The sequence below is a fragment of the Rhamphochromis longiceps genome, linkage group LG15 (genome assembly GCF_057381845.1).
Source record: "Rhamphochromis longiceps isolate RC_006_pf linkage group LG15, R_longiceps_female_GT1.1, whole genome shotgun sequence".
Taxonomy (NCBI): Eukaryota; Metazoa; Chordata; class Actinopteri; order Cichliformes; family Cichlidae; genus Rhamphochromis; species Rhamphochromis longiceps.
In genome coordinates this window covers 14,690,131-14,717,918 of record NC_140571.1, presented here as the reverse complement: position 1 = coordinate 14,717,918, position 27,788 = coordinate 14,690,131, and the positions used below count along the sequence as shown (strand labels likewise).

Here is a 27,788-nt window from a genome sequence, read left to right as displayed (position 1 = left end):
ACGGAGATTCACTTGTGGTTCTTTTCGAGCCACACATTTCTTGGGAGACGTGTCCGTCACCTCATTTTGCACATTTTAATATGTAGACATGGTGAAGATGGCATGCTGAAGTTCAAACTGAGCATCAGAATTGGGAACAAAAGTGATATAAGTGACTTGTATGGTTGTCAGACAGCCTGCCTCAGACAACCATCTTTAGGCTTCACAGAAGATGGCCTAAAAAAATGAAAACATCCAGTGAGCAGCATTTCTCTGGGTGAAGATACCTTGTTGACGTCAGAGGAAAATGGCCAGACTGCTTTGAAGTGAGGAAAACTGAGTAACCCAAATAACCACTCACTCATCCAAGATGTGCAAAAGAGCATCTCTGAATGGACAATACGTCAAGTCTTGATGCAGATGGTGATTGCAGCAGGAGTGACACCCGGTGTGGGTTTCCTGTGTCAAGAAAAGGAAATTGAACTACAGTTCACATGGGCAACACAGAATTGGATAAATGCAAGCATGAAAGCATGGATCCATCAAGCCTTGTATCAACTGTTGATGGCGTAATAGTGGGGGGGGGGGGGGGGGGTTCATTTGCATGTCGGAGGCTACCTGGTTATTGTTGTTGACCCTGTCCACCCCTTTATGACCTCGGTGCAATCATGTTCTGATGCCTGCTTCACAAAGGTTAGAACAAACTTCTGGTGAGCTGATTTCATGAGCCCTTCAAACCAAAAACCAAGTATTTAAAACTTAATGATTCAGATAATTGATCTACATTTGAAAATCCTTAATTTTATGCTAAGTTCCCATGTATTTTCACTCCTGTGCAGCAATGCTGGTATAATAGCACCACATCAGGGCTGGTTCTGGTCCCCGAGCTGCACAATAGGAAGCATAATAATCATCACTGTTGCTTATGGCAGGTCGAGGCACCATCTGCTGACCTCTATGAAGAACTGCAAGAAAGCAAAAAAGTCAAAGGAGGAAAAAAAAAAAAAAGACAACTGGAGGCTTTGAGTAGAAAGATAAAGTAGACTTTATTTAATGGTGAAACCTAAATAAGATCTGTGATTACAAAACAGGCTCCCCATGTAGTTTCTTTCAATGTCACAGAGGCTGGAATGCTGTACTGACAGAAAAGGCATCAGAAAGACTTGACCTAAAATATAAAGCTTGAAAACTACGAGCTTCAGAGAGAGTCGAGAGAAAGAAACCCTCTCACGAGTCGTTCCTACAATCCAATGGCAGTTACAATAGTTTAATGAAGACGTTCAGCAGTTGTCAACATCAGAAACTGGAGAATAAAAGCAATCGTGACTTCATGAAGTCTGTAGAAAAGAGACAGTGAAGAGGCATAGATGGTAAAAGAAAGGGTTTCCTTTGTTGCACTACGTCATAAAGGGCCTCGTTTGGTTAGGACATAAAAATACATGGTAGCACGAAAGCCTTCTGTGCATCAAATGTCTAAGACGCTTGGAAGTCTTTGCACTGACTACACTTTTCTCAGACCACTGAAATGTTACGCTGTACATTAAATCAGAAACCAAGTGGCATTTTCCCTTTAAGTAGCCTCCAAGCTAACATACACATATACACCCACGCGACAAATATACACTCAAGCGCATCCTGCATCCCCATCATGAGCCAGCTGCAAAAAAAAAAGGGAAACATCCAAAAATATTCGGGTTATCAATACACTGGAAAAATATAGCACTGTAGGTCTCTCTCTTTTCATTTTTAAAGGAATAGTTTAGCAGCTTGGGAAATATCAGAGTAAGAGGTGAAGATTGGTTTGAATAAGCAGCCTGAAGCTAATAAAGTTCACCCACCAGCTTCTCCAACTCTAACACCGCAGACGTCTGCATGGATTAAACAAACCACATCTCTTTTTAATTTTTAAGCTTTGGAGGTGCTGTTTGGGTGGATTTTATTTCTCAGGGTAGAGCCAGGCCAGCTGCTTCACATTCACCACATATATTCAACCTCTTCCCCTCGCCTTAAAAAAAGAAACAATGCTGAACTCCTCCTTTAAAACTCCAGTTATTAAGAAAAATATTTCCTTTGTTGAAAAGCTCTTTCTCAATACTTTAGTGTAAAGGATTTTATAAACACAGCTCTGCATTTTTCAAATCGGCATCACCCAGATGAATACAATTTTACCAACACCTGAAACACAAAAATAAGTGTTTAGTCTTATTGTTCATTAAATTCATCGTCTCAGGCAGAGTCATTTACAGAGCGCTCACTCTATATCTGGGATTAATATCTCTATCCATTTTGGCCATCTTTAAAAAAGGAAATGGTTGTGTTCTTTAGCTTTCCTGTATCTTAATGCACACCAAATGTTTACTTTTTGGGTCTGGTCCCAAACACCCCCCCACCCCACCCCACAAAACAAAAAATAATAATTTTTGCCGTTCTCTTAAGTGTTGGCAGCGATGAGGAAAAAGCACATTAAAAATAGACATCTTTAAATAGCTGTTCAGCTCTTCTAAGTGCAGCACAAATCGGAAACATTGAATTCAAGTCATCGTTATCTCCTCCCCCGTCTCCGCGTATCATACAACGAATATACCGAAAAGAAACATTTTCAGTTAAGAAACTAAATGTGAAAGGATAAATCTTTGATCAGACAAATAAACAGTATACTGCAGCCACACTGTAACATCCAAAAATAGTCTGAAGTTGAAATATAGATTTTTTTTTTCTTGCCAAAGAAATGCTGGCGTTCACTCTAAGTAGATTTCATATACTGCTGAGGTGTGATTTGTGTTTTTACGTCTCTGTTGATCCTACCCCGGCAGTCCTGAACGCAGCATCAAACCGTTACAGAGTAAAACACTGACGTCCGGTGTCATTTGGCACATGGGGTGCTCTTGCTGACAGCTGCGGTGGCGTCGGGGTCTTTGTTGTCTGCGGTAACGGCAGCGGCGCTCCTTTCCTGGTCCTCGTGGTTACTGTTACTATTATTGTTGTTGTTGTTGTTTTGGACACTCAGAAGCCCGTGGCTGTTGTTCTGGACCAGCGGCATGTCACCGAGCTTCAGCTCCTCCAGCTTCTTCCACAGCTCTTCTCTCTCCTGCTCCTTCTTCTTTTCCCTGTGAAACCACAGTATTTAAAAACAAAAACTAAGCAAAACACCAGACACCAGTGTTGATATCACCAAACCAATAATTTTCATCACAGTTTTAATCAAAACAACCTATTTTTCCCTAACGAAATAAAAACTAATGCATGAGGACAAAAAAATATGATGAAATTCATAAAAACAAGATGTTCTGGAGAGATGACATCCAATCTGAACTAATTAAGCTGTGTAGTAAGATCAGATGCACACATTTGATCTGACCCTGGGGAATCAGGAGAGGGCTTTGGCTAACAACGTGACAAAACGTGAACACCTGAGAGGAAGTGAAGAGACATAAGGACACATTTCACATCTGATGTCAAGGAAAATAACAGACTAAACTGTGTGTAGCAACGTTCACTGGTAAAAACAAGGTTTTACATTTTATACTTTAGTCAGTTATTATATGTAGTTGACAAAAACTAAAAGAGCATAAATGTCCAAATTATAATTATGATTAAAACTAAATGTCTTGATCCTCTAAATTCGCATTCATTATTACAAGCAGAAATATTGTCAGCCATGCTGGATATAATACTCGTTTTCTTCCTTTTCCTCCACTCTGCTTCTGGTTGCTAAACATTAAATGAATTTGCATGAGGAGGCGTGAGTTTTACTTTGACCTGCCGACACTCGTCTTCTGCTCCCATTCATTAAAACGCCTTCTGCTGTGTCGGCTGTGCATGAAGTGATCTGTTCACGCATGAATGTTTGGCAGTGACTAAACGACAGGTGAATGTTGTGCAATTAATGAATAATCCTGTGGTGGGAAGAACACAGAACTTGGGTGTAACGATAAATGCATAAAACAAACCAAAATGACCATTTCTTCACTATTAAACATTAAAAAAAGAGATGAGATCAGCAAAAACATTCTAAATGATTTCTGAAGTTATGTGTCAGAGGCTGCACAGCATTACTTTAACACTTCAGAGACATTTTTCCTTTAGATAACAGAAACACGACAGGAAAAAGAGTGTTTGAGTCACTCACCGTTGCCGGTCTGCTTTATAGGAGGACGTCAACTCATCGAAAAGTGTGCAGTTCATCTCCATCAGCGTCTTCAGCACATTGTAGACTAGAGCTACGATTGTCCTGCAACACAACAGAGACTGCCATCAGCAACACAGCTGTGAAATGTGCATGAGTGGATGTCATATTTCGCTGTAACTGTGCAGAAAATCTATTTGCTGGTGAATCATTCCCAAACCAGCCAACACTAGTTTTCACACACATTTCTCCATCTCCTAGTGACTTTACATTTTTGTTAGAAACTTCTGTAGTTTTTGTGATGCTCAGACCTTGTTTTAATAAATAACTGGATTACACACACCCTAAAGTTTTGTGTGTGCGTGTCAACAAGTCTCTAAGTGCCAAATGGCAATTGACAACCTGAATCGAGAAGTGCGAGCGCAGCTAATCATAAACAGGAAGGCAAATCAGCTGAATGAATTAGCCATATTAGCTTTAGCTTCACCGCTTTTACAGTGAAAACAGTACAAAGCGATGCAGAAACACGTGTGAGCTACATCCTACTCGTAAATGTGTGTGACAGGTGACTGTTGGCTTCAGGAAAGCTTGAACAATATTCATTGTTTTAAGCTTTCCAAGTTAACCACTCATAATCAAAATCCCTGTAAGCGGGTTATAAGAGCATGCACTGTTCTCAGAGAGGTTTGTAATACTTTGACCTCCAAGATCTATGCTAAATGATGTGTGAGACGTGCCAGACATGATGGTGTCTTTTTGTCTCGCCTGCCATGTGTACATGTCAACACATTCTTAAGAAAAGCTCACGAGAGCAGCCTTAACACAGACACAGCAACAGGTTTCAGTGCACATTTTCATAGATGAGGTTGAAAGCGGTCCTTTGACTTTTATTCATTACATAACAATTGTTTCTAGCGCGCGGCGATCACGGTACATACGGATTCCAGTGTTCTTTGGAGATTCTGTACAGGCTGCCAAACATGATGGGAAGGATCTTGTCGATGTTCTCTTCGATGAGGCTGAGGATGTACTCGTTATTCCAGAAGTAGAGCGCCCGCTCTGCTACCTGCAAACACAGAGAAAGAAGAAAAACTCCAGTTTAAACAATGAAAGCTGACTGGAATTTGGGAGTGTTATGATAATGATGCTCAGAAAGTAGGGGACCAAAGCCCTTTCAGACATGTGCCTCTTGCATAAATCCAGCTTTACATGGGTAATTTCTATGTAGCAGTCATGATAACACGAGAAAAGCTGTTGGTTTATAAGACACTTCAGGCTAAACATAATTCAGTTTTCTTATTTCATTAAGGGTTTTACACCACTTTTACATGTGCACTGCAGCCTATAGGTTGAATCAAAGAACGTAAATGCTCAACACAATTTTATCAGACATTCGATTCATTCATTCAGCAGCAAGGTCTACGCACGGTCTTTGTGAGACAATTAAAGAGAACAGTCTGGTGATTTTCATAGCTTTCAAGTGGCCATTGAGTGTCCTGCTTCCTGCCCTGACTAAACTAAACAGAGCCACGGTTCTCAAAGGAAGCGTTTGTGTGGCTTGTGATAAGTAAAGCATTAACTAATGTACTAGCGGTTCATGTTACACTACAGAAACACAGAACAGACCATCTGAGCATTTCCCTTCAATATTTAACTCCTGTTCTTGCCAACATAATGATCTAAGCCTTCCATTACTGAACAACCACAGCTGGGTTCACAGAATTAACCCGCAGAATTAAAATCACCCTGAAACATCCCTTAGTTACGCTGCTATTGGCTTCGGTTTCCAGGGGATGCAACTACTTTCTGGTATTATAACTAGCTTGTGTTCTTTTGCTCTATGTTCCTCTTTTCACTTTCCCCTCATTCACCAGCCAGTTAAAAGATATTGCTGCCCATAACCCAGTCGGGTGATACAGGAAGTCTTTTCGTGTTAAAGGTTTTTTTCTCCCCACGGTCACTGGGCTGATCATAGGGGGCTACCTGATTGTTAGGGTTTTCCCTTGTAGTGTCTTTAGCTTTCAATAAAAAGAGCTATGAGACAATCGTTGTAGTAAACTGGTGCTACAGAAATAAAACTGAATTAACTGAAATATTAACAGCATCTAACTAATGATTAATAAACTATAAATCAGCAAAATACAAAATTACTAACACAAACCACCACTACCATCAAAAAAAAATATTACAAATATTAAAAATGTTTGATGCACTTTTTCTTTAATGTGCTGGTCCTCAACCCTGAAACAGCACTTCCTGTAGTAAGAACATGTTGGGCACAGATGACCACCTTCTGTACTTCTTATGAGCAACACCACCTTTCGTGTGTGAAAAACAGCTTTAAAGATAAACTTTTATACTGCAATATTTTTAAAAGCATACCTGAAAATGTGGATTGGTCACACATTTGGAGATCTGCTTGAATAGTGGCTCCTGGATCTTTTTGAACTGCGTTGGTTCGATGACATCCAGAATCTCTTCAATTTCGCCAAGAAACATCACCTAATTGGACAGGAGGTGCAGAATATTGAAATGTGGCTGGCAGCATACAGATTTTTAAACGTGTTGTCTATTTGTAGACATGCAGACTACCTCTTTCTGGCTGCAGGTTTTAGGCCAAAACTTCAGCAGACCACGGATCACCTTTGAAAAAGAAACAGAATATTCCTTGAGTTTTTCTCTCTCGTGTCAATTTGAGTGGGCAGCTTTTAGCATCCACAACACATTTCTCTGCAGTGTAGACAAATATAGTGCCTAGTCTTTGTGCTTTCAGTGGGAGAAATGATTAAAGAAAAGAAAAAAGTACCGGCTCGGTAAGCGTAGGATCCTTCTCCAAGAACTGCACCACGCAGTAGGCAAGCTGAGGAGCACAGATAAAAATAAACACAAACAAACCCAAAAATTGCATCAGACAAAGCAGGCATCACACCATTTGAAAATAATATAATTATTTTAATGAATCCACACTGTGTTGAACAAAGCAGTGAATTCTTAAATAAGTATTTTAATTTCCAAGCCACTAGAAGGTGCTGCAGTACAGAGATTACACCATCGCCTTGCTTAATCCTCCTGAGACAAGCAGCTTCATAATTCAGCTATAAACAGTCTAACAGTTTCTGTGCAATGGCACAAATCAAAACCCCCAATAATGTTTCCAGGACATGGTGAAGAGTTTCCTCTACCTGTGCATGAAAAAGAGCCAATCCTTTAGCTGTGTGTAACGGGATGAGCACCTTCATCAGAAACTGCTTGTGCTCGGCTTTCAGAGGCAACGCAAACCCGTTGATGATACTGCAAACATAGAAACAGCAGGACAACGTTAGATTACACACAAAACAGCAGCATGAACTGTGAGAATAGAGCAGAGCATGGCTTTAAAAAGGCCTGAAGAGCCTTTTACCTCAACATTAACAAGTAAAACTAACTCGCAGGTTATTGTAACTACACAAGATAGTGATACGTTTTCTTGTCACTGGTTGGCTGTATTGCACAAACCAATGAGGATTAAAACCCATTGAGACGTCCAAGTGGGCTCAAAAGTTATGACCAGGTCAAATTAATCTCATTCACTACCAACTGAGGGTGTCTGAGTGCTATGACTGCATGGTCAGTATTAACCACGGCCATATTGAGCAGGAAAATATGTGAGCACACCATCACATCATCGTTTTACTAATGTGAGGCCACAACCACACCTTTGCAGTGTGGGAGTCAACCAATAGGATCGCTCCCTCCATGATCACCACCTTCTATCAGGTAATATGCAACATACAATATTTCAAGATCATTTAGCATTTCATGATTATTTCTATGGTTTGTTATGCACAATTAATCAACACGGAGAAAGTGATGTTAACGACTTTGCTAAAATTGTTGAATCAACACATCAGGATCAAGGATTTGGTGGAATTTTAAGTGGTGTCCATGCAGGTTATGTTGTATGTGACATTGATCTTGAGCACAATTTTGATGAAAACCCTTTAGCTGATCACTGTAAGTGTGACTAAACTATGACCAATGGTAGTGGTTATTATGAATTGGGGATCATTTTATGGGTTTAACATCTTATATAACAAAGAAATCTTTCTTAGAAGTTACAATTTCATTCAATTCATAGATCAATAAACGTGTCTGATGATCAGCTTTAGTGTACAGTTACTGTGTAACTTTACATCACACAACATTTTGTCACTCACCTTCCCAGGATCTCTAACAGTTCAGCAACTCCATTGAAGTGTTCGGTTTCATATATGAACCTGGAACAGCAGCAAACACATTGACGATTGAAATTATCAAACACGTCACAACTGTGAAAGCAGAGCACCCTGATCAGAACAATTGATTAGCACCGCTCCCAACGCTCCGCTCCTTTCAAATGCTATCACTCTGATTTGGGATCCAAGTTGGGTAAGTACCATTACACTGATATTTCATGATTCCTAATCAAGAATACAAACAAAATTATACCATCATAGCCTTTATAATTAGCTAATTTATGATTGGAGCCTAAAAATAAACCCACAGAAAACGGGCATCGCCTGCATACTTGCAGCCAAAAGGAAAAAGCTAAATAAGTCTAATCTATGTAGGCAATGAATAATTATCTGGAAAAATCAAACATATTTGGCTTCACACTGGGAGGCTCTTATGTAAGTAAATGATCCATGCATCATTTAGCTCGTCTGTTTCGTAACACATTTCCATCTAGCTGTGCAGACCTGGTATGTACAGACAGAGCCTGACAACTGTGGCACTATTTTTATCCTCTACGGCAGATGGTCAAAGTGGGTGCACCCGTTTTGCCACCTTGCCTGTTGGAAATGACATCAAGTGTCCCCTGTTTCAATCATCTGAAGCTCATTGTCACGCAGCAACAGGAGCAGTAAGGACACAACACACTGCTGCCAGGAGTAAGTGACACCTCCAACTGAACCGTTTTACTTCTCCTGGTGTTTAAGGCCTGGAGTGAATCTGAGTGAAGACTTTAGCTCACTTTGTGCAAGAGGTGGTCAACTGAACAGACCAGAAACACTAAAACTGAAAAGAACTGACTGAATACATTGCTCATCAGTTTTTCAAAAATCTATCAAAAAACTTGCTCAAAACTAAAAATTTTTTACTTTTTTTTTAATATATCCAAATTTGAGCTGACACACTAGACTTCTCTAAGAAGTTAGTCAAACATAACATTCAGCCAATAAAAAGAATGTGCATGTTCAGGAATTAATTGCTGCAATTTGGTATCTTAATTTAAAAAAAAAAAAATTTGCTTTACTATTTTTCTGCTTTTAAAACTAAATAAATAAATAAATAAATAAATAAAACAGCTAATTTAAAAATTCATGGACAACAACAATAATTATATTTTAGCATTAAAAATATAATTTTGATTAAAGAGCTTCTGCATATAGGTAAATTAACCATTACACAACATGATTTTGGTATTTAGAAAATGTTTAATTTAGGGTAGCTGTTGTTTGGTTCTAATAAATTTGTTGTATACCGCTGTAATACTTTTTCAGAAGAATATTTAGTTGATTTTATTGGGGACAGCTTATTCTGTGAGATATAAACCTTAAACCTCTGGTGCAGACGTGGAGAGCTGGAGTAAAGACGGTCAAGTCATTCCTGTTGCACTCCTTTGAAGTCTGCTTAAAGCCTGGGGTGTGCAGCCGGTGAATTGTAATGTAAAGTCATGCTGACGAACCCAGGGGGTTTTCTGTACGGTTGTCCGTATCCTCTCGTTAACAGTCAGATGATGAATTTGCATCACTGACAGAAGTGCAGTACCAAATACACCAAGACTCTCACCTGTTTAACAATCCCCTCAACATATCATGGTGTTAGAGGGGAATACATCACCACATAATGTAGCGCAAAAATGTTCATAGTATGCAAGTACATTTTTTTCATTTGTTCAATTTTCAACTCAATTCCATTTAATTTTATTTGTATAGTGCCAAATCACAACAACAGTTGCCTCAAGGTGCTTTATATTGTAAGGTTAAGACCCTACAATAATACAGAGAAACCCCAACCATGAGATGATCCCCTATGAGCAAGCGCTTTGGCGACAGTGGGAAGGAAAAACTCCCTTTTAATAGGAAGAAATTCAGGCAGAACCAAGCTCAGGGAAGGGAGGCCATCTAGCATCATTTGTTTGGGGATCGGGTGGGAACTTTTTTCATATTTGGTCGAACTTATATAGAAGAACCGTTAAGGAGAGGAGGCCAAAACAATATCTAATGATACCTCAAAACAGGTTTGTATTGGTTTTGTGCCTCTTCTTGTTTTGTTTAGTCAGAAATAAATGAAGATGATCTGATGACCCAATACTACACAAGTAAAGAAACATAATAATTCTTATTCTTGAAACAGTAGAGAAAAATATCAGATCTAAATACGTTGTTTAAATCAGATAACAAAACAAAAAACCCAAAACCCCAAAACAAAATGAAAACAAACTTTAAAGGTTTTGTGTCTTTAAGAGAACCTGCTAAAAGTAAAAACAAACAAACAAAAAAAACCCCCACAATAATCTTGACATTTATTCATTAAAAAAAAAAAATCTCATTAAATGTGAAAGATTTTAGTCTGTTTAGTGACAACCAAAAAATGTAAGTGCTTTTTGGGTTTTTCCATAGGGGTTTACAGTGCAGCTGCTTTCCTGGCCCAACTCACTACAGATCAAATTGGGCTACATGTACTCAGTGAAGTGCTATAAAACACCTGTTCAAATGTATCCATTAACAGCTGTTAAACTTTATCCTTTCTTCTTTTTCTTCTCACTCTTTTTAAATTGTAAATATAACAAAAATTATCGTAAAAAGACAGTACATAATAAGTTATAGATGTTCTTAGGTCTATTTTATATGCCCTTAATTTGCATTATATCCCAAAAGACTTTTTGATACCTTAACTAAATTTAGTGACTGGCTTATCAGGTTGAAACAAAAGCTTAGTCCCCCGAGAAAGTTCTTGTGTAAGACTACATACTTCACGGGAAGCTACTGCCTGTTGGTTTCTGTCCCAGAAGGCCAAGCCTCTAGTCTAACTCAGAGCAACTGGCTAATGACAGGTAAAAACAAATACAGGGAACAGGTGTTTGGATCTAGAGACATTCTGATTACAGGGATTTTCCCAGCTCAAAATGGGCCTCTAGGAGGTGACTACACACATGAATGACCGATGTGCATATATTTAAGATAACTTATTTCTGATCATTAAAACCAACCTCTTGTATGCTTGTGGTTACTGCTTAATTGGCGTGTTTTTTGGTGATTTTCTGCCACGTGTTCTTTAAAACCACATATAAGAAAAAATATGAACTAAGACACGTTTTCTGACTGCTGTTAACTCACCGCAAGAAAATGTTGTTAATCTGCTTCCTGATGAAGGCCCGCAATCCCAGGAACTTTCCATAAATTCGATGCAGGATGGTCTTTAGAAAGTCCCGCTCCCTTGGGTCCTCACTGTCAAACAGCTCCAGCAACTTTAAAGAGAAAGAGAAACACTTGAACACTTAGCACAGTATTATTAGGCCTTCTGAAGGTCGGTTGGTGGTCGTCACTGGTTGGACACAAAAGCGTATATTTTTAAATGCTGTGACGTGCTCCTCTGATTAATAATAGTCACGGTAAGATATAATCAGTCATCTTTTGAGTTTAGTTCATGACGCATTTCATCTCACTATGATACTACTATATGACTCATTCAATACACTGCCTCTGGTGTGCAGTGTGGCTCAATTTTGTATTTCGTAAATATGTAATGCTTTCTTCTTAATACTGAAATGTTGTGAAGATCACACACTGTGATAGCAGTTCTGTGTACCTCTTGGCTGTGTACAGCTTATTTTTGGAGATTTAAAAAATAAATCATTAAACTGGACTTCTTCATTCTGTGTGTGCGCGTGTTTTGTTGAGTGAAGTTCTAGTTCTAGTATGTTACTTAACATTAACTAGCAGAGCTATGTGTGTGCTTGTGCATTGCACCCATACAGATTATTAGTGCTGGACAGTATTTTTAGATTCTAGGGAGCTGTTTATTTCCGTGTATCATTTTTGCCCTACTGAGGAAAGTGAGCTGGGTAATTGTTTCGTTCTTGCTCATCTTAATTTTTGCATCATATGACAAGCTGGAAGTAAGAAAGGCGTTTAGTTAATAAAAGATCCCTCTGGATACACTCCACAGTACTCCTGATGGCCAAAAATAGTGCACGCTTAACTGCATTCAGCAGCACATCGCTACTCAAGGTGGCTAACTTGAAGTCTACCCACTCATCCAAAGATGTTCACTTCTGGTGAAAGAAATCCAACGCTGTCATAGTCAGAATTCTAAAAAAAAAAAAATAAAAATCATATGATGTCGTAGTGGCTATCAACTGGCATACTGCTTATGATTCGGTAATCAACTTGCTATTTCTGTATGTTGTCTGGTGCAGAGCAGCTACTCCCTATCAAAAAAGGGTCAGTTTACAGTCAAACTGCTCACAGAGTAAAGCAGCAGACCCACTCTGTGTAAAGAAAGGGGGAGGTGTATATTCAGGTTATAATTCTTCATGGCTTTCATCACATCAAGTGACTGTTTGACACTGCCACATTGTCTCTTGACACATCTTATTATTAAAAACAGATTAAAGTGACTTACATTCACTGAGCCAGCTGTCACCTTAAATTATGCAAACATATATACATAAGAGACAACACATGAGGTGCTTAACCAGCTACCAACATCTTCTCTAACAAGCACAGAGCATGTGTGAGTGAATTCTCTATCATTTAAACAGATTTGAGAGCCCTGGTGTAAAGCAGCCACTTGCATTAACATGCGATGACTCATTATTACAATACTGTTGAAGGGAGCCAAGCCGATGCCACCGAGTTCAAATGGAGTGTTTTCAGGCTCTGATCAGCTTCGGGACATGGCACTCATCTTCCACTAGCATGTCATCAGCACCTCGGTGACAGAGCTGACATCTATTTTTAACTATATCCAGAAAAAGGGTTTCACATGTTGTTCTTCTGCACGGTGCTGATTCACATTCATTCAGCTCAGAACCAAAAATCTGGCTGTTAAACGGCACAACCACTTTCTCTATGCTGCAAATGAGCAGCTAGCTATTAGGCTTTCCTCTGGTTCATTAGAGCACATCCTGGTCATTCCCATATTTCCCAGTTTGTTTCAAACTGTATAGATCACAATTAAACATGAGATACAACAGACAAACTATGGATCATGAAATGTTTGTTTGGTTTAATTTACTTTGAGTTATTTTGAAATGAAAGCAGCTGGTCAGACCACTTCAGCAGGATGCTGAGAAAACAGGAGGTCTAAAATTCTGAGACTCAGAAATCTTCAATATACTATCACAGTGCCTTCACCAGCTGGTTAATGTACTTAATGCAAGATATTCAACTAATGGATACATTTACACATTATATAGTTTATATTTTGTGTGACATTAAGAATAGTCAAAGTCAAAATTTCGAGGAAAAAAGGTCAAAAAGTGGAGATTAAATTTGTTGTTTTTGAGACTAACTATTACTGATTGATTTTTGCTTTTGGGCCATGCATTGTGCTTTACGTGGGGTGGCTGCTAAAGTGGGGTAACCTCCTCTGCAGCCACACCCCAGTGTTTGGGGGACAATCGGACCAACGGCACATCTAGCTTTCCCCTAATACAGTGGGGCAAAAAAGTATTTAGTCAGCCACCGATTGTGCAAGTTCCCCCACTTAAAATGATGACAGAGGTCAGTAATTTGCACCAGAGGTACACTTCAACTGTGAGAGACAGAATGTGAAAAAAAAATCCATGAATTCACATGGTAGGATTTGTAAAGAATTTATTTGTAAATCAGGGTGGAAAATAAGTATTTGGTCACCTCAAACAAGGAAAATCTCTGGCTCTCACAGACCTGTAACGTCTTCTGTAAGAAGCTTTTCTGTCCCCCACTCGTTACCTGTATGAATGGCACCTGTTTGAACTCATCATCTGTATAAAAGACACCTGTCCACAGCCTCAAACAGTCAGACTCCAAACTCCGCCATGGCCAAGACCAAAGAGCTTTCGAAGGACACCAGGAAAAGTATTGTAGACCTGCACCAGACTGGGAAGAGTGAATCTACAATAGGCAAGCAGCTTGGTGTGAAAAAATCAACTGTGGGAGCAATCATCAGAAAATGGAAGACATACAAGACCACTGATAATCTCCCTCGATCTGGGGCTCCACGCAAGATCTCATCCCGTGGGGTCAAAATGATCATGAGAACGGTGAGCAAAGATCCCAGAACCACACGGGGGGACCTGGTGAATGACCTGCAGAGAGCTGGGACCAAAGTAACAAAGGTCACCATCAGTAACACACTACAACGGCAGGGAATCAAATCCCGCAGTGCCAGACGTGTTCCGCTGCTGAAGCCAGTGCATGTCCAGGCCCGTCTGAAGTTTGCCAGAGAGCACATGGATGATACAGCAGAGGATTGGGAGAATGTCATGTGTCAGATGAAACCAAAGTAGAACTTTTTGGTATAAACTCAACTCGTCGTGTTTGGAGGAAGAAGAATACTGAGTTGCATCCCAAGAACACCATACCTACTGTGAAGCATGGGGGTGGAAACATCATGCTATGGGGCTGTTTTTCTGCCAAGGGGACAGGACGACTGATCCGTGTTAAGGACAGAATGAATGGGGCCATGTATCGTGAGATTTTGAGCCAAAACCTCCTTCCATCAGTGAGAACTTTGAAGATGAAACGAGGCTGGGTCTTCCAACATGACAGTGATCCAAAACACACCGCCCGGGCAACAAAGGAGTGGCTCCGTAAGAAGCATTTGAAAGTCCTGGAGTGGCCTAGCCAGTCTCCAGACCTCAACCCCATAGAAAATCTGTGGCGGGAGTTGAAAGTCCGTGTTGCTCGGCGACAGCCCCAAAACATCACTGCTCTCGAGAAGATCTGCATGGAGGAATGGGCCAAAATACCAGCTACTGTGTGTGCAAACCTGGTAAAGACCTATAGTAAACGTTTGACCTCTGTTATTGCCAACAAAGGTTATGTTACAAAGTATTGAGTTGTATTTTTGTTATTGACCAAATACTTATTTTCCACCCTGATTTACGAATAAATTCTTTACAAATCCTACCATGTGGATTCATGGATTTTTTTTTTCACATTCTGTCTCTCACAGTTGAAGTGTACCTCTGGTGCAAATTACTGACCTCTGTCATCATTTTAGGTGGGGGAACTTGCACAATCGGTGGCTGACTAAATACTTTTTTGCCCCACTGTATGTACAGACTCAGTTGTTTCTGAAGTCATTTCTCTTTTCTGTTGTTCAGGATTTATTTGCTCTGAGTCCAATTTCAACAGCTTTACAGTTTCACATTACCTGGGAAAACAATGCAGACACAGCACCCATGCATAACTGCAAACATGACTCACTACGTTGAGGATTGAGTGGAGTACAAATTTATAAAATATACATAAATCGCAGAAAACCGACACACTAATTCCAAAGTAGCTATCCAAACTATCTGCAAGATGTTGTGCTGATTTCTTTAAAGCAGGACTGCTTCATAGCACCTGCTAGAGTAACAACATTTCTCCATCAAAGTGATGAAGTAACTCAATTTGTCAGGAGTCATTTTCAAAGGTTATCCACCAACACTTTCTAATGTTTACTTTGTGATAAATGTATGTTATGAAAAAATGTTAACTTATGTAACTGTAACTAAATATTTTATTTATAAGCCAAAACCAAAACAGTGATTAGTCGTTTCCATGAAAATACCCCGAGGGGGTCGGAGCAGCAGCAGGGCTGAAACAATAACTTGATTGACAGAAAATGAATCGCTCTGATCTCTCAGCTGAACTTTATTACACCAGATCGACTATCAGTGATGACAAAATGTTATGTGGATGTTAGGGCTGAACGATATATCGCATTTGCGATAATATCGCGACATGATCAAGTGCAATTTTCTAACCGCAAAGGCTGCGATTATACTCTGGACATGTCCAAATTCATGGGCTGCATCCTCCTGAGGCCGCATTTGTAGACCGATTACGTCACAGCGACGTGCCGAAGGCTGTCCAAATTACTACCATATCCCAGAATTCATAGCGCGGCCCAGCCAAACTCCAGTTTCCAGCAATGGCGGCCGCTACTAAGTTTTAAAATTACTCATACTAATCTTTCAGGGTCACAAAATAAACTTTTAACATATTTTCAGGCGAGAAAGTAGTTGTGTAAACATCAAATATCTGCTCGGTTTATCAAGATATCCCATATTTGCAAAAGTGCTTCGACGTTTTCAGAGGCGTCTGCTACCCACCAGCTCGACAGCTAGCCGGGAGCTCGAGGGTTACTGATGCGGCCGAGAACGGCACAACTCCCGGCACATCATTTTCAGATCACCGCGGAGTTTCGCTGCTCGGGTTAAACGTAATATATAAGTCACTTAGACAACCTAAAAATGTTATTGTTGGGCTTTTTTCAGTGTTTTGTTTGTTCGTGAGTAAATCGGTTTGGCTGAGATTAAAGTTATTAGATTAGATAAAAGAAAACTTTATTAATCCCCCGGGTGGGTTCCTCCTTGGTTTTCACACAGCTGACTAAACGTCAAACAGAAAACTTATTAAACAGAAGTATGAGACAGTCGAGAATTTACACCAGTGTCTGGTTATATTTTAGATAGCAAGAAGCAGACGGCCGAGTTCATTAAACTCCACCGAGACAGCGGTGACGCTAATCAGAACTAGCCTTCTGATTCAGAAGGCTAGACCGTCCAATTTCACGCCTTTAAATTTTAAAGGCGTGTTTGTGTGTGTGTTTATACAATTGCTATTATGTTTGCACTTTATGTGTAATGTTACTGACTGCAAAGATCAGTAAGATGTGTGTATTTTTTATTTATTAGTTTTATTTATTTAATATTATTTTTTAATTGAATGACTGTCTAGTAGTTCACAGATGTCGAAAAACTGAGTGTGGTAAAGCCACTGATTTTTTTTATGTATATTTCTGCAATCTGCACATTGTACTGACTTTCATTTTAATGTTTACACCAGGGTTCCTTGTCAGCACTTTATGCTCAGATGTTTGTAAGCTAAAAATAAACTATTGTGTATGTTCAAATATACTGTTGTGATTGAAGAAGTTAAATAAAAATGTCAGTCATCAATTCATGCATCACCTCATGTCATCATAACAGAGGTCTGTCTTCCAGGAAAGAACAGTTTAAAATTAATGTAATATAGTATTGGCCATGCTATATGATGTATTGCTTGTCTTTGTTTAATAATACAGAAGACAAAGACCTTAAAAAATAATCGCATATCGCATCGCAATCGCAATATTGGGGCAAAAAAATCGCAATTAGATTATTTTCCATAATCGTTCAGCCCTAGTGGATGTGAACATTGGAGGTTTTTTTAAATGAAATGAAAGCATGCTATTCAGACATATTGTTTGTGCCTTAGGTAATATAAATATTTAACAATGACAGGGTGACACTGGATAAAGTCATCGGGAGTATTTTTTCCACAAATAAGGGAGGTCTATGTCAGATTTAATTTCATTAACCACTGAATATGTAAAGGAATATATGACAATATTATGAGTCTGCATAGATGACAACCATGGAAACCAGTTATTACTGAATTTAGAGTACATGTTAAAAAACTGGGCCCCTCTGATAGACCTGTCCAGGTATGCTGAGACAACATGAACAGAGACGTACTGTACATGCAAGATGAGTTAAAAACTGACTGCAATGACTTTCAAGTGAAACAACAGCTTTCTATTTGCGTATAAAACCTCAGGCACTCACTGACACTGACCGGACAATGTCACATTAACGGCTCAGCTGTACTGCATGAGAATGACACGGCACTCTGTGTTAGCAGATGTGACTTCAGTTTTTGGGCGTTTTGGAGGTCCTTATTGATTGTCAAATAAATAGCAATGCATAGCTGCTAACAGGGATATCATATTATTGCACCATGCTCATACTTGTGGTTTCTCTCACTTCTTTAATTAGTGCCTCCTCTCCTCTGGCCATCTGCCTCCTGCCTGTGACCCGTGGTGAGAGGACTCTTCAAACAATTAGTCCATCTGTATTCACAAGCTGTTTTGGTTATTTAAGATGACCACACTTTAGTGTGCGATTCAAAACATCAAGTCACATTGTCACATGAGATTTTAATCAAAGGTAGCGCCAAATATAAATTAAAAACAATATTATCAACACTTTTAGATCTGGGATCATAAATGCAGCTGTAGTTGAACGATAAAAAATTATTTATGATGTAGCTGTGCCAAATGTCACAATGAACTGACACCACTGTAGCATGAAGCTCCAGATATTCTGTTAAAATATCTGTTGAAATGACTCCTCCAGTCAGGAGGCAGTTGCAAGCCCAATTCCCCCCAAAAACTAAAACTAAAACTATTTCATGTATGTCACGTTTGCAAATCCTATTGTTTTTACTAACTACCTGGTTATTGTTTGCATTTACAGTTGGGACATTACATGAGATCGTTTTATTTTAGGGCTTTTTTCTGAGTATTGTTTACTCTTCTTCAGGATTTGGTGGTTTTGCAGAACTCTCACTTTCAGTTTTGGTACACTTGCACTATTTTGACATCTAAGAGGGAGTTCTGCTTTCCATTTTTAGCAACCTCTAACTGGTTACATACCATGCTGTAGGTGTTGGTTGATTGCCACAAAGCACTTGTATTTAATTCTGACTGACTTCGTGTTTGCCAGATGACGATGAAAACTTTAAAAGTTAGATGAAGATGATGACCCTGCAAATGCACTTTCTTCAAACATGTCTCAGTTTTTCCACCTTCAGTCGACTGCAGAAATGCTGTGGCATGGCTCCTTGGGTTAACCACCTTACTTTGCTCTGCTACATCAGGCTGAGGAATTACTTTGTCAGTTAACTACTATAAATCTAGCCATGTTAAATGAACAGTTCTTAACATCTTATTATATATTGTTTCCAATATGCAAAATGCTGAGAATATTACAAAATTTACGCCTTCCTTCTTTCTAATTTCAACAATTTGCAAGCATTTAAACAGGGCCGAGTTGTACCCATTTTTTTTGACCTGAGTGGTTTTTGTCATTCTGGTCAAAGCACAAAAGCAATGAGGAAATACGACAGATACTATCAAACTCCTCATAAATAAGCTATGAATGTAACCATCTATCAAGTCACTGAACTGCAAGCCACGAACAATGGTCTGGTTACATTCTGGACATGCTGCAAATCGATTACAGGAGTCACACAGAGAAACAGCCATATAGTCTTACATATAGTCTTACATAAAACCAATTTACGATCACCAATTAACCTACCCACCATGACTGAATTATGACAGAACACTGTAAACCCCGCAAGTACAGGGAAAACATGTAAACATGAAACAGAAAAGCCCAAACCAACATACTGAAACACCATACCACCGGGGCAAGAAGATCGGCAGAATTCAGTCATAAGGAACTGCACTCCCCAAATTTTCCAACCACAAGCTAACAGTTAGCTTTACATGCATTTCTTTTTATCAGTTTGTTTTTCCCCCTCACTCTAAACTGCTGTGTTTCGTTTTCTGTATAGTCCACACCCATTTTAACGGGGGAAATGGGTGTGGACGTTCAGTGATGCAATAATAGAAACATGAAATATTAATAGAGTGCAAATTAACTGCAGGGTTTATTTTAGGTAGGTATGTAACTAAGGTGTAACGACTAAGTTACGGCAAAGTACAAAGGAAAAAAGTTTTATCAGTATAAGACACAATAAGAAGAATTTTTCCTTGTGTGGTGTTGGAAGCTCATGATTTTGATCATGCGTTTCCTTCCAGAGAGAAAATATTCTTGACCAAAACTAGTGAACCTCTATCTCTTCCTCTAGCTATCCAAGCCTCTTCTGTGTTTTATGAGCACCTTAGAAGTATCTTTGAATACTCAGTCTCATGCTGTGTGTGTATTATGCTAAGGGCTAACAAAGCCTTGCCTTTACTACCACCCATACATCCATCCCACACTCTATGCTTCAACCACAGTACGCTTTCCTTAAGAGTAAACAACTGGCAGCTATTTAAAGCTCACAAACGACACACTCGCATCATGGAAAGTCAGAGCAGGCACCTCGGATGTGCCCCAGCCAGCATTCCAGACCTTGTGGTTCCTTTTAGTTGCTGCTTCACAAGAAGTGAAACATTCCTGCAGTAGGTGGGTACAGATCCAGGACACATGGAGACGAGCTGCAACATATTAACAGTCTGATTCATCTACAGAGAGCACTGAAACCTGTGAACTCCCAAAACACATCACAATGGGCTTTAATGACTCGTGTTATATTTAATCACGCACACAAACTCCAGTAAGATGAGACACCACCTGTAACAATTAGCAGAATCTGTAAATGGTTGCAAGAATTACCTGATCAATAGTTTTTGTCACATTCAAGCAAAAACAGCAAAAATTATAAGTGTCCATTCTTCCTCCCTCTCCACCTCTTTTTGCAGCGAGGTGCTCTCAAACATTCCCAGAGAAATGCTGTCCTGGATTTGCCCTGGAGTCTCATACCTCTCACCTGAGCAGAGATCAGGTACCCAACCTACCCTACCTCTAGACTGAGCGCATCAAAGGAAGTTCATTTCGAATTATAACGTGAATATGCTAAATAACAAAGCAAATAAATAATTATCAAGGACCAAACTATTGCTAAAAGACTTAAAACACAATGGCACTTTCATTTTTTCTAATATGTGCTGGTCAATAATATACAAGCGGAGAGAAATCAGTGAACTCTATATAAACAATATCAGAAAAATGTTCATCAAGAAAGGTTACCATCATTTTTTTGTGAACTGCTAAAGCTGCAAATGTTGTGTTGTAGCAATGCTCCACACATAATGTTCACAAAGGTTTATGTTATCTTGTCTGGTTTTAATTTATTGACCTAAACACACAATTTCTTATTTCTTTGAAATCCCTATAACCTGGTCGTGGTATGGTAATTTAGAAACTGCTTATTTACATCATCATCATCATTATTATGAAAGTTGTCTGAAGTGTTCTTTGGAGGGGACACATACCTAAAAATAATCAAAGGCCTTTAATATTACAACTACACTAATGAAAACAGTGGTTGGAGACTGCTCCTTTTCCTCTAGTGTTGCCAACTCTTGAACCACTTTAGACGTTGTTGCTTTGGAAATGATTTCTTTGAAGACATCTTGCTTTAAAAAAAGGTCTGCAGGCCAGTTTCCATCTGTAATGGGACTTTTTTGTGTCAAAATGGCAGTAACACAGAGTCAGTGTGCTATCAGTCTTCCACTGAATGGAGCCAAGTTAGCAATTGGATTCAATTGAAGCCTGAAAGCATCTGCAGTCAGTCTAAGTTGGACAATGAAGGTTTGGAGACAGGTTTCCTCCCATCAGGTAACCTATGAAATCACATCAAAGCAGCAGGTCTCCACAACTACTTGCAATCAGTAAAATAAATAAAAAGAATAATTCAATGCACCTTCTTTTCAACAAACAAAAACCCACCTGCAGAACAAACTTCTGATCAATATATCTCTTTGCAATGCTGGGTTGGAAGTCTGGATTCTCCAAGAAGCGCAGAAGAAACTCATAGACCAGCTGGAATATCAAGAAAAATTCCAATTTAAATAGGAATATGCATTTTGCAGAGGTTGTGACATAAAAGTATTAAATCAGAGTGGTTCAAATCAGAGAGTGAAACACAAGATCCTTACTTGTATGTGAGGCCATGCAGCTTCCAGAGTGGGCTCATCCTCTTCTGGGTCAAAATCCGGATTGTCACTTGGTGGGAGAACCCGGAAAATATTGGTGCAGATCTGCATGGGAAAGGGAGAGATTCATTAACTTAAAACCAAACCAAATGAAAGTCGAGGGTTTAACTTTTAAGGAGTACATGGAATACAATGCAGCAGAAGAACACAACATTATTCACACGTGTTCTTTACTTCTAAGCTTCTCACAGTGCGACCTGGATTTTCTGGCTTCTCTCAGCTTTTTATGTCTACAGGTTTTTTTCTCGTCTCCATTTTCCCACAAAGTTTTGTTGTGTTTAACCAACGATGCATTTAGTTCCCTGATACTAGCTACCTTATTCAAAATCTGTTACTATAATTGGCTTTCACTAATGCTAATTCTCACACCCCGCCTTGTTTTCTTTTATTTATTTATTTTTTTCAATCGAACATTGTAAAGTAGTGCAAATGATCATCATGTCCTCATAGTGTGACAAAGCTCTTATTGAGTTTAGGTACAGATATTTTGTATAAATATCAAACAACTGATGCTACCTGGTGAACCAAAATAAACTCTATAGTCCACTGCTGTATGGCCTGATTGGAGAGATGAGATCTTAGTGATAAGATCAGGCCAGCTAAAACAGCAGTAGAGAAAGGCATTCAGGTAGGTTTGTGTATTTTGTTGATTGTTTAACATGATTATTTTTTAACTGAAATATCATGGAATTATTCAATGAAATCCTTAATCTATCAATATAATTAAAAACCAAGTGAAGGTGCTGGCCAACACAGGGAACGTCAATGTTTTTGAACACGAAGCCTGTCTCGCTGGTCTGCCCCCTATGCAGGTGCAGGCAAGAGATGAAATGAGAGCTCAGGCTCAGAATAACAGTTAAATATTCCTTCACGGGATCAGAGTTGGAAACCTTGTGAGTTTTATTTCCTCTACATCAATGCTGTGTGTTAAATCTACACTGCAGGTATGTTTTAATTGAAACCCTAATTTTGCCTCTTTTGTAAAATTTGCCACTTGCACAGACTACCTTGTGAGCTCTACACAGAATGATGCAGAAGTATAAATTAAGCTTTAGTCGTCTTGTCTGCACTGAATAGTGTTTGATTGGAGCTTTTTTTGGGGGGGGGGGGGGGGGGAGCTTTGCTGTAAAGGATAAGGGTATGCTTGGTTATAACGCAAGAGCAAGAAGAAGCTTTGTAGTAAAAATGAATAAAAAGGCAACCGTTTTATCCTCATTTCTTTATTCTCCATACTTGTACTTCTGCTGCCAATACAGGACAGCACCTGCAAAAAGCCGCTGCCAATTCTGCATGAGGTGCAACCCCTTATTAAAATTCTATAGCAGAGACAATCACCGGTAGACAGGTCACCGTCACCTTGTTATTTTTAGCAAGAGTAAATTTGAGAGTGACACACAGGGCAGCAGGGTGCTGGAAAAGCTACCATTATGTGATTGGATGCACACTGTCACGCTGAAGTGATAAAGACAACATCAAATTAACTATTGGCAGCTGGAAAATCCAACTGACACTAATGGGAAAGGAAGGCAGCAAAGAAATTTAAAACCAGACAGTAGCCCAAATTCTGACAAGCTCAGTAATCCACTGAAAACTTTCTATCCAAATGCAGTTATTACATTTACACAGCAAGTCGGAACATTACTGACATCTTACTAGAACATATAATTAAGGTTTGTTACACAATGCTATCAAATAACCAGATTCTACATGGATTTGAAACTACAATCTATAAGCCTTGCTCTGTTTCTGGGACTCTGTCATAGTCCCAGAAGAACTATAGTAAAGTTACAGCACTTTGATTGGTTGTGAAAACTGCAATTATGCTTACACAAGTTTTCCATTTCATACCTCAAGAGGAATGAAGAGTTGTAATTATGTAGTAATTATTGATCTACAGATTGCAAAAATGAACTGATACTGATGTTTAAAAAGAATTAAAATTCTAATGCTAATTTTTTTACAGTGCACTTCTTCCTCAATAACAACTATATCTGACCTTTTATTTATTTATTTTTAAGTCTTTTTGGCTTTTATAATTTTGCCACCACAAAATTAATGTCACCTTACACATAGGCATCGACCCCTGACCGATATCAGACCCATCCAAAGCAGCAGTTCTGCACAAGTGTCTTAAACTAAGATGTGCAAGATGATCCCACCCTGCTTCAATAATGTTGAGGTCCGGGCTCTGGGGAGGCCAAACATTGACTCATAGGGCTCCACTGTGTTTTTCTATCCAGGTATGCTTTTAGTGCACTGGGATCACTGTAATGCTGAGAAATGAAGCCATTGCCAACCAGATGCTTCCCAGATGGTACTGCATGTTGTATCACAGTGACCTCCTCAGTACATTATTGATTATGATTTATTTGGACTCAAGTTTCGACTTACCACTAGATAAGACCAGTTTCTCATGATTTTCAGGCCAGTTCTTGTGCAAATTGAGATACGTCAGCCTTTTGCTTTGCATCTGTGGTAGATAATTTTTGGGCCTGCCACTTCTTGTCCTGTACTCGTCCATTCCCCCAAAAAATTTAAAAGGAAAACCTGCACACCATGCCTATATCTGTCAAGTTTTCTGCCTGATAAACTGCATCATCTTTGGCATTTATCATTGATTCCACCAAATAAATGGCCTGTAATAAAAACAAAATTTGTTTTTGTGATAAGCTGCTAGTAACAAAGTGCCTAAATATATCATTTAAAATTGGTTCTTTGCCAAGTTGTCTGTTGTGTGCAGACACAAAACCTTTTCCTTGAGTTAAGTGCCCTTTTTATGCTTGAATGATTTATATTTAAGTGCTTTAAAAAAAAAAAAAACATTCCTCTGAAAATGGTCAGGTACAAGGACTGAAAATGAGTGAATGTCCAAAATAAAAAACTAAAAAGCACATAGGAAAAAAGTGTTGATTATGTGTAGCAGAGATGTACATTTTCTGTGGTTATATGCCGTTTTGATTCTTGTGAATGCAGATTTTCCTTGTGATCCCTTGAGGAAAGTTATAAGGCAGGAACGCTGAGATGGACAAAATTAACAGTTTCTCTCAGAGTGAAATGATTGCTGCCAAAATTCCCATCTGTCACTGTCAAAAACCTCACTTGATGCATTTTTTATAGGTCAGCGTCTTTGTGGAAAAACATTCACTTTTTATTTCGTGCATGTGAAGCTCCCTTCCGTGACTTGCTCGGCTGTCTCAGAGTTGCCTTTGGTTTTAAAGCCCCTTAAAACATTTCTAAATAAAAAAACACAATGGACATGACCAGATTATAGTCTAAAGCTTCAAGCACATATGCCCAAGAACATGAACAAATGATGATTGCTCTTGCAACAGTACAATCTCTTTCAATTCGATTTATAGCCAAAATGTATACTTTGTTTTGTCCATGGAGAAACAGCCTGAAAGCAATCTAAATTACTCAACTTGGACAAGCAAACAAAACTCTGGACAGCCAGTAAACTCTCCACCCCACTTCTAAGAGATGAAATATTGTTGTTTATTTGTCAGAAATTTTGTAGCCTAAGACAGTGGCTCAAATACCTATCAGATTACATGTGTCCTGTTTGGTGAAGGGGTATAGGAACAACACTTTTTAAAACAGATTTTATCGAACCTACTTTACGATAAAGAAAGGGCTTAAAAAATGCTGAACATCTTTTATATTGGATTAATGCCGATTTAATCTATGGAGGTTTTTACAGGATTTGTGTCGGCTGAATCTCAGGCCAAGTCTCTCTGAGCTTATACAGAGTTGGTGGGAGTGTCCACTGAGCATGGTAACCTTCAATAACAATGCTTAGGTTACTGTGACATCCAGATGATCCAGCTTTGATTTCATTACTATTTTAGTCTAATTTCACTATTAGCTGAAAGGAATGTATGACGTTCAATCTGGTGATGCCACAGCCCATCCCCTTCAAGGATGAATGAGCCCTTCAGCTCGCCACTGTTCCTGTACTGTGCTGGTATTTGCCTGTGTGTCCTTCCTGTTTCATTAAAAGAAGTCTGATAGTGTTGTGCAGCTGCTTCTGTGAAGATGAAAACACCACCTGGCAATTGAAACTCCTTTACATTAAGCATCTTGTGCATTCTTTAGCCAAATGCTGACAAAATATTGGTAGCCTGAAAATGTTATACTTCTTCAGTTGGAGATTCAGGTTGATTGTTCTTAGGAACAGTAAGAAACAAAAACATTCACTATCTGCCAGACCCAAAGTATCCAGTGTATTTTGGTTTCTAAGCTAAACAGGAAAAAAAAAAAAGAAGATTATGTTTCCCTGTTCACCGACTCATAATATGGCCTGTCAAATTTCAGAAAATAGAGAAAGATGTCCATCACTTGTTCCAAGAGGTAACATGCAAAACCATATTTGGGGTCATTTGCACAGGAACCAGAAATACTCAAATTTAATATACTGGACCTAGCAAGTTTTAGCAAAACCTAGAAAATCTAGGTAATCTGTTTTTAAGCCATCTGGAAAAGAATAACTTTCTGTTCAACAACTAGAAGTTAAAGAACGGATAGCATATCTATATTAAGTGAGGACGTGCTTCCAGCTCCTAACTACTCTGGTTTATTAAGGCTGTTGTGTTTTTAACATGTTTTAATGCTCTGTATATTGTTCTATTTAATCTGAACAAGCACCTAAAAAAAGAAAAAAAGAAAAAAAAAGGGAATGGTCACCGTTGGCCTCTCTCGGTTTTTATTACCACTATTCATTTTAATGCTCAGTTTTAAAACCTTACGAGGTAACGACAGCCCAGCCCATGCAGCAGTATGTTGATGGTAAACCTTATATTGTGGATGGCCTATCTTTGGTCCGGTTACAGCATCCTGCCATGCGATTGCTTTTGTCTCTAACCTTCAGGAAACCATCACGTTAACTTTTATCAAGTGGGAAAAAAAAGTTACCGTTCATCCTCTAGCTTCACTGTGTTTATGTTATGCTAACCATAGCTGTGTAGCTAGGCACCACATAGCACATCATTATATACCAACTAGCCCAACTGCAGCAAAACTAAAAAAGTCACTGCTGTTATTTTTGTCTTCAATTATGTCGGAAGAGAAAGCAGAGCTGTACGTTAGAATTTTTTCAGAAATCTCTCAATCAGAACATAGTATATCATGTTTGGGTAGAAACTAGTGAACCAACTTCCTGCTAACTTCTAACTCTGTTAAATGTAATAAATTCTGTTTTTGTGGATGCCTGGATGTTAAACTTAATTGTTACACCTGGTAGAGCTGCAATGCTGATCATTTTATTAAAGATGAAAGAATTTAGACAGTTTTTAACTCTCAGTGTTGCTGCAGTGTTTGCTTGACTTTGGGACCTGAAGAGGAGTTTGGACCCGGAAACGGCCAAGGACGTCAGACTTAAAAGACTAGATAAAGAAGAGACTCATTCAGGTGGTGGCTTATTGTCACGTCTCCAACCTCATTCTTGCAACGAGCCAATTGGCTTCATTGTCTTTGCTGCTCCACTTCTGCACACATAAAGACCACTAAAACACTTCTCCAAAAAATAAATAAATAAAAAATTCAAAGCTGAGCTGTTTACAGCCAATAGCAAATACATAAAACTTAGTGATTCTATAGTGACTCCAAATGATTAAACATGGAGGTACCCACGGTTGATCCTCAGTGCAAATACAGCAGCATCCAAAAGTAGCTTTAAATACATACAACACTACATGCATTTCCATCCATTAAAAGACACAGACGCTGTGTTATTTAGTCAAATTCACAAAAGAACACAATAATGGTGGATTAATCTGTAAGAGGAACATTACACAACATATCGCCACCTACTCAGGTTTTTCCAGCAATCCTGAATAATTAGGTACAGGCA

General features: G+C 38.9%; 1 protein-coding gene across 1 annotated transcript in view; it reads right to left on the bottom strand.

Moving 5' to 3' along the window:
- Window positions 1–1,006: 1,006 nt before the first annotated feature.
- Window positions 1,007–27,788, bottom strand: part of ppp2r5a (protein phosphatase 2, regulatory subunit B', alpha isoform) — a 62,470-nt gene continuing 35,688 nt past the window's right edge. Inside the window, exons 3-13 of the mRNA XM_085383061.1 lie at window positions 21,884–21,985; window positions 21,675–21,767; window positions 11,467–11,597; window positions 8,302–8,361; window positions 7,288–7,396; window positions 6,912–6,965; window positions 6,698–6,748; window positions 6,488–6,607; window positions 5,044–5,171; window positions 4,109–4,210; window positions 1,007–3,086 (exon numbers count right to left, since the gene is read on the bottom strand). Coding sequence (XP_085239187.1) covers window positions 2,843–3,086; window positions 4,109–4,210; window positions 5,044–5,171; window positions 6,488–6,607; window positions 6,698–6,748; window positions 6,912–6,965; window positions 7,288–7,396; window positions 8,302–8,361; window positions 11,467–11,597; window positions 21,675–21,767; window positions 21,884–21,985 — 1,194 coding nt within the window. The 3' untranslated portion in view covers window positions 1,007–2,842. The remainder of the gene's footprint in view (window positions 3,087–4,108; window positions 4,211–5,043; window positions 5,172–6,487; window positions 6,608–6,697; window positions 6,749–6,911; window positions 6,966–7,287; window positions 7,397–8,301; window positions 8,362–11,466; window positions 11,598–21,674; window positions 21,768–21,883; window positions 21,986–27,788) is intronic.